Here is a 14,827-nt window from a genome sequence, read left to right on the forward strand (position 1 = left end):
TCTGTCTCTCTTCCAGACCTTCTCCCTGACCTCCCGCTTGGACTTCCCTTGTTCTCATCGCTATTTCTGCGGCAGCGTAGCCCTTGGAGGTGCTCAGAAAACTCCAGGTGCCCAGTGCTTCACCACACACCCCCGGGATGCACCCTCTGGGTGGAGATCAGGAACCCCAGGAGCCCATGTCATGTTGGACCCCACATCTCCCTTCATCTGCCTGGAGATCTGGGCATCCCTCACACATCAGCCTTGTAATTATGTCCTGTCCAAATCTTGTTGTTCCCCCTCATGCGTTCCACATCAGTTTCAGAACTCAAACCAGCAACTTCTCCTTCCAGCCATACACCTCCTTCCATAGGAGGGCCTGACTGCTTTCTGGGACATTAGGCGCAGATTCCATTTTAAAGGAGACTGCTGTTCACTCTCTGCTTGGACCCATTACCAGTCGTGTGCCGAGATGCTCACTGGTCCTTCCCCTGCTTTTCTCATTGCTGCACCTGGTTCTTGGGGCCTCCGATCCCACACAACATCATGGTTGCCCCACTGAGCTGCCTCTCTCCATCAGCAGCCACTAATCTCTCAGCTCTCTTATGAAGTTCAAACTCTCAGCTGAGAACCCATCATTTTTACCTTCTGAGCCAAGCTTTTTGGACATGGAATGAGCTGTATCGCCCCTGGAGATGGTTCCTCGTAGCCCCTTATACTCTCTGGCACAGAAGACACTCTATTAATCTACATGTAGCTGCACCACTCACACGTCCAGCATTCATACTCATATGTGGGGGTCACTGACTTAACTTCCGTATCTCACTGCCCATAGCGCAATGGAGGTACCACCTCTAGGATTTCCACTGTCAAAAGTAACTCATTATCCTTGACACTACTGAAATGAGCCTGACCGAAGAGAGAAAATTTACACGTTTCCATATGTAGCTGTGATTGAGTTCAGTTGAGGTAGTACCCTGAGCTTTCGAGAGACTGTTTTGTCTGAATCAGTCAGCCCATCCAGTTGTTAGACACAGTCTGGGGCAACATATGAACACCTGATTGACTCTGTTCTCACATTTTTACCCTATTTTACCCCATTTTTTTTTAACTTTTCTTTTCACGCAGAGGGTAATTGCAATTTTCTCTTCTTTTCTGTGCCTTTAAATAGACTTCTGCAGAAGAGCACGTCAGGATGCCTGTTGAAGCAGTATATGATTTCTCTCAGATGCAGCTGAGGGAGAATTATGGAGCCTGTCTGCAACAAAATAAAACAGCCTCTCCTCCGCCGTGTTAGCGTCCTAAATCTCAGGTGCCTGCAGGCGAAGTGTGCTATAAAAAGAAATGGATTAATAAAAATTTCAATGGGCCTTTAATTAAACCTAGCACACATTTGACCATTTTTATTATTTCGCTTGAACTTCATGTGTCCAAAAAAAAATTGCTTCAGCTCATCCCAGAGCTTTGCTGTAACTCATATCACCGGTGCTAAAAGGTATGACTTGATACAAACCACTGCTGTAAATTTAAGACTTGAGCCCACTTCACCTGTAAGCCTTCTGTACTGTGCCTCACGAAAAGATCAGAAGAAACACCATGTGCCAGGGGTGAATCCTGCCTGAAGGGCAATTCAGAGTTTTTTTTACCCCCCCTTTACCGCATTTTACAGTTATCAGCAAAGGCGATCAAGGTCAGTGCTGAATCTCATTTTCCAGTGAAGACAGTGAACAGTGAAGCCCAAAATGTCTGGCGTATGGTATAAATGATGCTGAAAATGGCAACATTAAGGCATAAATCCCCATATTATTGGTTTCACATTCCATATCTTTTTTTAATACACCTCTCATCAAGGAAGCACAGGAGTGCAAAGGCACACTCACCTATATCCACCATAAAAAGCTGAAAGAAATAAATAAGAGAACTCGCTACAGCAAGTCCTGTGTAAGCACCTGATGAAATAAAATATGACACACATGAATATAGAGCCTAACCTTTGAGCGTCATAAAAGTAACTCACAGAACTCAGAAATCCACAGCTTGTGGTGGCTGTTTGAAAAATGTACTTAGTATTTCATATTTTATGATTAGGACTTTTCTCTACTGAGCGTCTAACTCAATGTCAAAGTACGCATACTGTTTTGATTTATTAACAGGAGGGGAAGTGACTTTATGTTTAAAAATAAAAAAAGTATAAAGTTAAATACAGAAATAGATCAAGATTTCTGAGCATATTCCAAAGACAAACCTCTTATCTATGACAGTGATGGTCCAACCGGTGACTTTTTTCTTTTTTTTTTTTAAACTCGTCTCATGTTGTCCATAAATCGAGATGCATATTCATCTGACGGTTACATTATGGCAAGCAGCAAAATGATCAATGAAGCAGAGATAAAGTCGTGTCTGAATTACTTGTGATGCAGCTGCTCATCCATCCAGGAAGAAAACAGAAAAGAGCAAGAACAGATTGGCACGTCAACACTCGTGTCTCAAGAGTGTGTACGGCTGACATCGGTTTAATAACAATTCAGAGGTAAAAACAATACAAGTAAATGCTGGTAAAGTGCGGCTAACAGAAGAGTTCCAGCTGCTTTTTATTTCCGAGACGGAAAACAGACCAGTGGACAGGCCGCAGTGCGGACAAGTTCTAAATAATTCAAATGGTTCTGGCAGCGAAACAATGTATTTCCTCTCCTGGAGATGCTTCTGCGCTGTTAGAACCACACAAGAGTTCTAAAGCAAACATTTTCTTAAATGGGCTTTCCATGCCATATACCGGGAAGCACTCCTGAAAAGGTGTGTTGGGGGAGCCTATAAATTTATATGCATTTCAAAAGTATTGTTGCAATACTACTGCTTTCCCACACCTAACAATTATCAGTATCACATACGAAGACACATTTTACAATCAGGAAGTTAACAAATGTGACCTTAAGCAAGCGAGAATCGGGCCGCTGAAACACAGTCTTGAACTACGTAATGGTCCATTTATCACAGCTAATCAGGTCATTTTTCTAGAAGAACCTGCAGTCTGCCGGGCATGAAACTGTCACGTGTGCGTAGTGTCATTCGGCATCTTGCCAGATGTCTCGCTCAGCACCTGTTACATAGAGAAAGGCAGTCAATCTCCATTTTACCCGAGAACAGCCCTCGCTGGCACAAATGTCACCCTGTGGCAGCATTAGACGTCAGGGACAGCCCCCATGTTCAGCCTATGAAGCCCAACCTCTGGGGAAGCTCAAGACCTATTATTAATAATAATAATAATAATAATAATAATATCATCATCATCATTTTTAGCCATTATTATTATTGTTGACTGCTGTTTCCTTTACAAATACATGTCGACAGACTGATTCGTAGCAAGAGCACTGGTAAATCATGCCATTTGAGCCAGGGAAACTGCCCGACAAGTCTGTGAAAACATTTCTCTCCTTGTGCCATCAGCATGAATTATACATCAGAATGGAGGAGAATGGAAGGGTGAGATGAGATCGACTGCTGAAGCACCCACACTTGCACTGTATATTAATTAGTGACAATGAAGTTCTTGCTTATAAAAATCCCATTAACGCAGAGTTGTCGTTTTAGTAGGTTTCCCTTCGCCGCGCCAAAATAATCTTTATGCAACAGCTGTTTACGGCGTGTTGATTGATCGTGTTTCCAATCAACCACGCCGAGATGGAGAGATTAAGAGCAACCGGCTTGTCAATGTCTAAATGAGGTAAAACACACTTCTCAAAACAAAACCTTTTGTTCAAGGCTCGCATTTCCTCCCTCAGTGATTCTAGGGGTCGCCCAGCTCCTGGGCATGCAGGCTCGTCTTGTTGTACCCTCCATTTATTTACCGCGGGGCACTGGCTCGGTCGTCGTGTGAAGGTGACATTCACGGTGACTTGTGGAGAGAAGCATGGGGAGACTGGGGTGGCTGCCATCGACCCCAAGGCAGCCCTTGGAAGACAAACAAAGAGTGGCACCATTTTCCATGGGCTATCTGCTCCCTCAGTGAGACAAACATCTGTTTGTTTGCTCGCTTGTCTCAGGCCAGTTTGGTTTCCATTTTCCAGTTTTATATTTATGCATGCTGCAGTTGTTCCCAAACCCATGGTCAAAGCCCAAATGAGGGTCAAAAGAGGGTTCCTGAAAACCATGGGAAGGTGTCCCCTGCCCCCCCCCAATAAATTTTAAAAAAATGCATGTAATAATATAACTAAGGGGATTCCTTAAGACTGGAGGGGGAGGGGACACACCCAGGAGGGGACGCCAGTCCGTCGCAAGGCACCCTAAGCTACAAACGGTTCAGATGGTGGTGGTGGTGGTGGTGTGGGATTCCTTAAATGACATATTGTGAAGTATAAAAGGGTAATTCAAGTAGAGTAGTTGCTGATAATAAAGGATTCATATATTCTAAATATGATCATGTTCATACACAATACTCTACATCAAGTAGAACAGCATAGAGCCTCTTACACAGCATTCACCATGATAGGTGGTACAATGTGTTTAGTGTTTTACACTTAATGATCAAATCCACTGTTCATTGTTTTTATTTACTTGAAAAATGCTTGATCTTCACACATTCATTACCATTTCAGATAAATTGTAACAATCGAGTTTATTATATTCTGTTTTTTGTATTCGTGATCACTCAAGAATGTTCTGGAGAACCAGCTTCTCCCCACATTGGAAGTTTGATTTTCACATGTGTTGACAATTCACAATCTGACAACTGTGCTTTCACTTGCTTACCAGAGCCTGAGATTTAAAAAGTATTATTGCCTACAACTTTTTGAAAATCATTACGTGTCAGTAATGCAATAAATCTCTACGAATGAGTCCAAAGTGTTAAAATGACTGGTCATTGACACTGCATACACCAGGGTTTAGAGTCATAGGACAAAACAAGCCTGTATTCAGGGTCACCACCACAGAGAGTCTGGGACAGTTTGCCATGTCGCTTTTCAGGGCTGCACTGCTCGTTTGTTTTATTTGTTTAATTTTTATTTGTTTTTTCCTGTACCATCTTTCACACTGCCAATCACACTCATGCCTGTAAGAGCACTAAGTGCTGACTGGAGTAGAGACCCAGCTCTCCCCTTGCATCTCCTGTGTGTGAAAGAAAAGCAATCTCACAAACAAAAGCAGCAGCCATATGAAAAAGCTGATTTTTTTTCCCCCTTTTTTTTTTTTAACCGTTTCCAGCTGGGCAATTAAACCTGTACAATGCTCTGTTTTCATATTCTAAATGATCCCTGTTCAAACTGTAATCATACTTTTGTGCTCAGCGTACTGCATAATAAGAATGAGGAAATAGGTAATTGGCCCAAAAACACCTCTTCTTCCGCAAAGTGACTTTGTAGGGCTTGTCAGGAAACAATCACACTACTTAGCGCACACAAATGGTAAAACCTTTCTTGCACTAATGCTTGCTATTGCTTTAGAGTTCCTCTGCAGCCCCCCGAAATAGGGCTCCCAGCAGGAAGCAGTTTCAGGGCCTGGCCACCATGGCAGGTTCTGTGCAGCGGAGAGTATGAGGGACACGCAGACGTCCTCCGTGGAACTGCAGCACGGTGTGGAGCCACAGCTCATTATCCCAGACCCCCTGCTCCTCACGGCTGCTTCAGCTTTCATTACCACCAGTTATTTATTTCTTTATTTAGACCCCTTTCGCTGCGACTCCTCGACAAGTCACAACCTACCCTGTGATAATGCGTGGATGTATAAAACACAGGGAACTGTACTCCTGGTTGGGCTCTGACACATCGTCACCAAGTCAAAATGAGGAAGGGCACATATGCTATGTCAATTATTCATACTCCGTAACAGGTAAACAACTTTAACAAAGGGGGGGGGGACTGTACTAGATGAAGTTGTGTATGGGCAGAGTGACAAAATTATGGTCAAAAATCACTTTTGTATTTATGAGGCCGTTATGGTAAAAGCGGTTCACTCAGGCAGGTGTAAGGCACCTCAGTCAGCCTGGCATTATCACTGGGGGAGTCCTGTGGCTGGGAGAGCGTTCATTTTTTCCATCGAGTTAACATTCGCAACCTGTTGTCAATGCCTGTCAAGGTTAAAAGACACTCATTCCGCCAATCATGTGTGTTTGTTCGCTTTATGGCATTTCGATAATTTAACGCCCATGTTGCGAATGTGAGGCTGGCATGGTATCAAGAGACAGGGGTTAAACACTCTGGTCTCATTCCAGCAGTGCATTTCACCAGCACCATTAAATATGCCCTAGTGATGAATGAAATATGACGAATTTCAATTTTTGTGGAATATATCCACATACTCACTGGTGACCTTTATTATGCCGCATAAAATTAGTTCAGCTTGCATAAAGGACGAGTTGCAGGTAATGTGAAGGACATAAGGACCATTCTGTTGAGTGGACTTTCATTAACATTGCGGTCTGTCCTACACACTGTGTTGAGGGGCCACTGGTTGACCATAAGAAGAAGCTCAACTAACCCGACAGGCAATAATTTATCCTAAACTCAACCGCTTCCATCATTTGCTCACCAGAGATGCAAGGGCTGCATTCCCATGTGACTCCACAGGTGTGTCAACATGCAACCAGCAGTCCCTATCAGTCAAACACCAGGACTGGAGGAGAGCTGAAAGTCCACGCTGCGGCACCATGAAACGCCTTGCTGGAGCCACCAGTCAGCAGGGGAGCGTAGCCACAGCAGAGAGAGGGCCAGGGTCACGGCCCGACGCTCTCTTCCCCGTCAGCACTGCTGCAGCTTTACCTGATAGTTAAACGCACGGCCACACTAATGGGACTGCATCTCACCTCTGTCCCAGCGCTGGGCCGACATCCTGGAGCCAGTGGGTCGACCTTGCGTCTGCCGTTGTCCTCACTCAGTGGACAGCGAGCTGAGGCTGATTCAAACTGCTGAGCACTGTACACCTACTGGAATTTGGTCCCCGAGTCCAGCACCCCTCCCAACTCTCAAAGACGACTGTGAAATAGGTCCAAATTCGAGAGAGAGAGAGTAAAATGGGTCCAATTCTGTCTGAAAGATAAATCAGATGGTTGTCTGACTGGATAGAACAAAAACCACCTGGACCTGATTTGAATAGGTCTGCCATAGACCTCTGTACCGGCCCAGCAAAGGTGAGTTTTACTAATCAAGTCCCACGGTGACAGAGAATAATGGCCTGATCACTGATACGAATATATGTAAAGAGGACAATTTAGAAAAATGATGAGAAAAATGTTACTTGAAGACTGGCGTGCTGCAAAGCCGTTTCAAGTTGAATATTTCAGGCGCGGGTGAGAGGGGAAGAGAAAAAAAAAAAAAAAAAAAAAAAAAAAAAAAAAAGACATTTCCGTGTGTTCCCTTTCTTGTCAGAATAGCTATTGACAATCCGCTCACACTACAGACATCGCACAAATACAGTATTCAAGAACTGCAGAAACTCGGTATCTCTGAACCCTTGGTCCCTAAATTCATGATAAAAATCATACACACTTCAGCGGGCTCCTGTCAGCAATGATGCCTGTGATTGTGTTATGTCGCGCTCCAATTCTGGTGCCCATAGTGCGAGACTCCATAGAGAATTACCTTTAAATACCCCTCGCGTCACAATCATTTATTGCTCTGGTTGTGACTCAGTCAGGCTGGATGAATGAAGTGGGCTAAGAGTGTAGGCAGAGACCTGTGCTCCGCGCTGACGAGACAACAGCGGCAGCACCGACATCGGTCTTTCATGGACCACGAGATTAACACGCGATAGATTTTACAACCGGCTTCAGAAAAGAGGGGCCATCCGATCGGAGATAAATGGGTAACTGCACCGACACGAGTGAGTTTAATCACTGCTCCGCCCTTCCCTCTCTCCGTCTCACAGAATATCTGTCTTTTTCAGATAAAACTCTCTTTGCTTTAAAATGGTCTGCCAAACATCGAGGTGTGCTTTGCCACACCTTTCAGCGCCTCTTATCTCCGAGTGTCTTGCTCAAATGTTAAAATGTCTACTGCACTTGAGCACTTTCTTGCAAACAGCCAAGTACAATTGATGCAGAAGGCTGGAAAAGTAATATATATTTATATATAAAAATGAAATTGCTTTTCTAGCCAGGAATTCTTCCCCCATTAATTTTTCTTCTTTCTTTACTGTAGCACTACAAAAAATTAATAAGAAACTATATACACGTTAAAAAAAAAAGACATTATCGGTTACAAAGTCCTTCAATGAAAACTTAGTGTTCAAGACAATAATTGGGTTTTTTTGGTCTTAAATGAAGAGGAGCAAGTGCGCAGTAAAGGAACAGAATTCCAGAGCAGTATTTCAAAGACTAAATTTGACATTTTCAAGATAATACGCAAATTGTTACTCTAAAAATAAAGCTGTCCTTAAGTAACAAACAAACAAACAAACAAACAAACAAACACACACACACACACACACACACACACACTTTCTGAACCGCTTGTCCCATATGGGGTCGCGGGGAACCGGAGCCTACCCGGCAACATTAAGCTTTAATTTTAAAATCTGTAGCTTGTGCAGCAGAGACTTTCATTAAAAAAAACAAGCTTTATGCATAATACAAACATGTATATAAAGAAGAAGAAAGTTAAGCTTCTTGGTCTCAAGTCACAGAGATGTATGATGGCAACGCTGGATGTTGTTCTCTGTAGCTACATGGTGATGTTGGTTGGGCTGGGTCCTTGTGTACAGCCGTTGTAACATACGCATGGGGTGTAACATCTTGTCCTGTGTATCTTGAATGACTAGATATAAATGTATTTTGGATATAAATATGTAAAGCTTCCAGATTAATAACATTTCTTTTTTAACATTAATAATACTCGTGAAATGCAAGCTGACAGCAATGATGCAAACAGCACAGCAGTACAACAAGCAGCACAACTTATGGATCCATCACAGGTTCCGTCTCAATAGAACATGTAAAGCGTGACCATGAGACACTGACTGATGGTAAAGGGAGGAAAGGAGCAGTGGGACAGTGAGATGCTGGTCCTGCATGACTCTAACCTGCCTCCCCACCCCGCAGTTTTACAGCACATTTCAGACAGGCTTCTTTCAATAATCCACACATCCACTGAAAACTTTTCATCCAGTATGGCTTGCTGACAAACCCAAACTAATAAAATGTAATAGGTACGGAAATAGAAAAGCTTATAAAGAATACGGAACTTCTTCAATCAATACACCAGCTCGATTGTAATCAACCCCCTGCAGAAAGGGGTTATATATTTTTAGAATAGACTTTGTTTTAAAATATCAAGACCATGCCCTACATTTCAGCATAAATTAATGTTGTATTTGTAGAGGTGTACAGCGTAATGTTGGTGCATCAATGTCTGAGCTGTGTGTTTGGCCATAGGTTTGAATCTAGCTCAGGAAGTGCTGAGTTTGCAGGTTCGCTCTGTGTTAACGCCCCAAAAAACATGTGCAGAAGGTAGCAATGATAAATCACTGCTGTACCCTTCCCCTTACCATGAAAACCATGCAAGAAGTCACCAGGAGTCAAATTTAACTCTGTGGCACCTTCTTACCCCAGAGTTATGTAAATTCAGTCAAATAAGACATTACACTATATGGCAGAAAATATATTTCTCTTTCACATTGGCTATTTGGCCATAAGTCAAAATGTCAAAGCCATGGACAGTCATTCCAGCACCTTCCAAGTTATGGATCCTTAAAAAAAAACCTGGTCAGCAGTCATACTGTGATTTGTGAGTCAAAGTAATGATATATACAGTCAATTAATTTATGGTTCCAATTTAATGAATAGTCATATTAATTCCCTCCGTAGACACAGTGCTGCTTGAAAGTATGTGAACCCTAAAGGGAAGGTCATCATTCTTGTATACAATATTAAAATGAACAAAATCTAAAATTTTAAAATCAACTTTCATAATGAATAAATGATTATGACTTACACACCAACTTGGTTTAACCAGTGCAACTTGGGGTTCACTTATTTTTGCCCCTGCACTACTTCCACGTTTCCACTACACACACGATTTCCTCTAAAGCAACATATGGAACTGGTCATTACACCCCTATTATGTCAGAGGAGAAAGACTGCTTCTCATTAAATAACCATTTTGCAGTAAAACTAAGGGACACAAGGGGTTTGCACACTTTAAAGCAGCGCTGTATGCTTAGACGTGCAAGCTGTGTATGGAAGACACCGTTAAGGGAGAGATGTCTCTTGTAGCTTTCTGTCCTCAAAGCTCCTATAAAACTATTTTGGTGGTCAGCTGAAGCTTATTCACCCCCAGCTGTCTATTCCAGGGTTTATGCAATGGCACAAATGCTAAATAAGATGCACAGTATCCTTCGAGCAAATTTTCAACAAAGTTAACAGTCCGGTTCAGCAAGACACAGCAGTCAGCCATGACTGTGTTAGTATAACGTCTTTACAGTCTCCAAGGTGAGATGTCCTCCTCAGAGTAATTGGAGGCGAGTAATTTCCTATGTGCCGAGGGCAGCAGTACTGGTGGCAGGAGGTAGCTGGGGACGACGGTAGCAGGTGAGAAAAGACCGCGAGTGAGAAAGCGCACGCTGCTCAGAAACATACAGTGCAGAAAGCACAGTGTGCCTGAGCCGTCCTCACCCATGCCACGTCCCCGCGGGATGGCGCATTTTGCTCTGTGAAGATTTAATGAAGGACTGGGGAATGGGAAGCAATAACATAGTCATGCTCAGCGTATCCAAACCGCTCCATTTTGCTCATTAACTCCAGCTCCTGAACGCTCCTTGCTGTTTATCCCTGTAAATGTTCACACCCACCCCTTTCTGCAAACAAACAGCACACGTCTGCTGCACAGCTGGAGCTTCTTCCGGGCACTGGACACAAACTGGCTGATGGGCAGTTTCGGCATGTTTGTTCCACTTACACACACTGTTTCGCACACTGATAGCACACATAATGTATGGCTCGGAAGGTCAAGGGACATTTACATTCCTCATCTAGCTGACGCTCTTTTCCCAAATTGACTTACAATGTTAATTTACTTACCATTATTTACGCATCTATACAGTTGGGTAATTTCATTGGAGCAATTTAGGGCAAGTACCTTCCTCAAGGGGACTACAGCCAAAAGTCTGACTCAAACCTGCGACTCCCAAAGGTAGCAGTTCTAAGCACTACGCTACCAGCTGTCCAGAACTTCATGGTACTGACATCCCATGAAATATACTGAGGGGGTAACAGCAATGTCTGGTGGAGCTAAAAGTGCTTACTGGAATGTCTGTTCCTGTTCCATCTCCAAAAAGGAAAAAAGCACTCTAAAGAGAACATGATGGGCAGCAGGTATCATAGTGGTTAAAGCTGCGGCCTTTGGAGTTGAGAGAGACAGGCTCGAACTACCGTACCCTTAAGAAAAGTTCTTACTTTAAATTGTTCCAGTAAAAATTAGACAGCGTTGTAAGTTATGGGTGATTTTAAGAAGCTTAATATTGTAAGTTGCTTTGAAGAAAAGTGTCAGCTAAATAAACAATGCCAAGTTTGTGTTTGGAAGGCTGTGCACTAGGTACCATCTAATATAGTAGCGACAGAAACTATGGAAAGGCACACAGCGCAAAGCCATCACCGCTGCGTCGATCCTGACTGGTAGGCGAGCACGTCTTCGCGTTCGAATGAGCCACATTAAGTACACTTCTTCAAAGGCACGCTCTGCGCCACATCCTCATGAGCTCACAAAGTTCCAGCCTCAAAGCTGACAGGATTAATTTCTCCCTCTAAATGAAACAGCTCTGGCACGAGTCACTGTGCCTGCTCCACGCAATGAGACGTGCTCATGGCTTTTTGACAAAAATGCCCGTAATGACCGCGGACTTGGGGGGGGGGGGGACAGTGGTCGGGGAATCTTACGCTTTTGTTTTGTCTTGGTTTTCTCCTAGGAAACTGCATGTCTTGTTTCAGGGAGCCTATCTCGAGAGTGCATGGCCTCGCTATAACTCACCGCTAATCCACTTGGCCTCTGGGTCGTGGATCTTGAAGTCCTTCCTGAAGATATCCTCCACGGTCACCTTCTCCTTAAGAGCAAGGCTGTTGTCCTCACCTGCAGGAAAAGCATTTGAATAGTGTCAGCGGCTTAGAGGCAATTCACGCTGCCGGTACAACATGAGAATACCCACGATCCTACCTGTGTTTACATCATACCGCTCCACTCTACTCGTATTTGATAGTCCAAAACAACACTAAACTGACAATAGGTGAGGAGAAAGACAAACTGTACAATTATCTGGAGATCTGTTCAGCATCTTATTTTCTTCCTTTGTCTAAACTCAGCCCCGCAATCCATTTCACCAGAGTGCTATTTCCTGACAGGAGCTGCTCTTTGTTTACGCCTCGAGATTTCTGAACTTTCCAGAAGAATGGTGCTCAACACCAAAAGTACTATCGCCCTCCCCACCCCCACCCCCACAAAGAAAACCGTTATTCAACTTAAATGCAAATGTTCCACACTGCAGTGCAACATGGTCTATGTGGAAATAATTCTTATTCTGATGAGCGACTACATGGTACAGCACAGTGCTGCTCGGGTGCAGCGCAAACCACACCTTCCGGAGAACAAAACGGGCTTCGGGAATGACGCACGCGTGTTATATGTGCTTTTAGGTGTTTGCTAAGCACAGTGGACCATCTCATTACCAAAACAGGGTGAAAAAACTTGTACCAGGTATTTGGGGTAATTTGATTTATTAAGCAGTAATTCTCCACACCATTTTTACCCGCTTGCCGTGTCTGTATGACTGATGTGATGGAGAGCCCAAGGCAGTGTCACATTTAGTTCCGTCAGAGCTGTTCAGATTTTTTTCCCCCTTTTCCAATCTTTCAAAGCGCCAGCTGTAACAGGCTTTGGCGGCTCAAGCTCAAATCAGAAATGACCTTAATTAACAGCGGTGATAACCTGAATGGACACACACATAATGGAAATTCACGGTGGATTCTTGAAGCTACGTGTTTACCGAAGGGTAAACCGTGAAAACCGACTCCCTGGGTTTTGCTATAACTGTTTAATACAACCTCAGTGAATAGTTCTGTGGCGACAGGGCCAGTCTTTCCATCGTGAGCGTAGGCACACTTCGAGCGGAGAGATGAGAGCAAAGATGAGCACAGCTGGCGGTCGCCGCTTGCCTCAGACATCTCGCTAAATTGTCGGGATTTGCTCCGGTGGCTTTCAACGCGCCCAGCTAAAATTTCACACCGTGCATCTTTAATTCATCGGCGCTAAGCTAACGACCCATTTACAGTGCATGAAACTGTAATGAGCGCGAAACGCAGTGTTTGGGCTGCGTAGGAGTGCAACGGGGCAAACGGAGGCGGACGGGCAGCCTGTGGACTCCCACATCCCAGCGGGCCTTCCCAAATAGTTTCTCTTCATCATTCAGGAGAAATAACTCTAGCTGGGGGTGAGGGGGGGCTGAGCATGGCAAGAGAAATACTCCATCTTTGTTTGGTTTAGACTGGACTTACTCTTGCTCAAAACAGCTCACTTAAAGAGCTCTTTATAAGCGCAGTGCGGCTCGCGGATGACGTCACTGCCAGGCCTTGATTCAGACCCATAAGGATGCCCTTTAAACAGCAGGTGGGGTACAACGACAGAGTCTGGGGATGATTTTCAGAGGAATCAATTATTGACACCTAGTGCTGCTGACGCGTGTTTGCTTGGAAGACGAGAGCGTGGTTTGGATGTCAGTGCAGATTTGAACGACGTAGAACATGACATTCATAACAGCAGACGCGTCCTCTCCAAAGGGTGTTCACGGTAAGTTGCCTCATTAAAAAAACATGCCCCCCGAATCCAATCGGAGTGCGACCGGCGGGATTGTGCATATGTTGCAGCTTTTGTCTGTCACAGACTCGCGAATCCACCGTGTGGGTTTCTGTCCCCCCCCCCCCGAGTTCCTGGCTCATAATTACATTTAACAGAACTGTCACATGGCTTGTCAGGCATCACATATTTGTCAGAAAACTGCAGCCGTGTTAATTTTTTCAAGGGATACCAAGGAAAAATCCATGAAAATCGAGATGGGAAAATGCTTGGATCAGTCCCATTTGATGCGTGAGGTATGGTATCGTTTCCCCACTCTCCACGTTCACATTAATTCATTTAGCAGAAGCCAACTCAAAGTCAACAAAAGTGCATTTCACAAATGCATGAAGAATGGAGTGGAGTATTGCAAATGCGATTCTTGAACCACAGTTATCTTTGCCCAATACCGCCATTTTCCCTAACTGACTATAAAATTCTTAGGAGAACAGGTTGGTCACATCATTTCTCAGCTCGTATCATCTGTCACAGTCATCTGCTAAGTCTGAGAGACTCCATGTGACAGCTTCTCGATACGAGCGTTAGACAGGTCCCAGGACAGAGGAAGACAGGTGAGACCTGGACTAAGAGCAGGAGTCCAGCCAGAGGGTCACCTTGATGTGGTGCTTCATAAGTAGAGACAATAGGCCAGGAGTGGTCAGCCTTTCTTTGGCCAAGGGCCACCATCATTACAGTAAAGTTATTCAAGGATCGCACATGTAAAAATCACAGTAACTAATAGTGAATGTCTAGTGACAAATATTCAAAGTGAAAAATATTGTATTCTATAATTTAACAGAATTTAAATGCATTGATACATTAACTGCTTTAACAAGACATTAAACATTTATATGATCTATAAATGGACACAGGATGATCGTCTTGCAAGATATAATTGTCGTAGAAGTCCAAAAAAAAAGACTGTTCACCTGCCGCCATCCTGCCTCAGAGAAGCAGTCAGATGGTGAGTGAGTATAATGATAATGTTTTTAAAAGAATACAGAGAGCATCACAATTATACACTTATTATCAAAAAGTCTTAT

The 14,827-nt window shown here is 43.8% G+C and overlaps 1 protein-coding gene across 6 annotated transcripts in view; it reads right to left on the reverse strand.

The window, feature by feature from the left end:
- dpp6a (dipeptidyl-peptidase 6a) overlaps positions 1-14,827 on the reverse strand; it is a 178,707-nt gene that overhangs the window by 37,460 nt on the left and 126,420 nt on the right. For all 6 annotated transcript variants that reach the window (XM_018747855.2, XM_018747874.2, XM_029246223.1 and 3 more), the window contains one exon: positions 11,931-12,029. In XM_018747855.2, coding sequence (XP_018603371.2) covers positions 11,931-12,029 — 99 coding nt within the window. The remainder of the gene's footprint in view (positions 1-11,930; positions 12,030-14,827) is intronic.

This window comes from Scleropages formosus, chromosome 19 (genome assembly GCF_900964775.1).
Source record: "Scleropages formosus chromosome 19, fSclFor1.1, whole genome shotgun sequence".
Taxonomy (NCBI): domain Eukaryota; kingdom Metazoa; phylum Chordata; class Actinopteri; order Osteoglossiformes; family Osteoglossidae; genus Scleropages; species Scleropages formosus.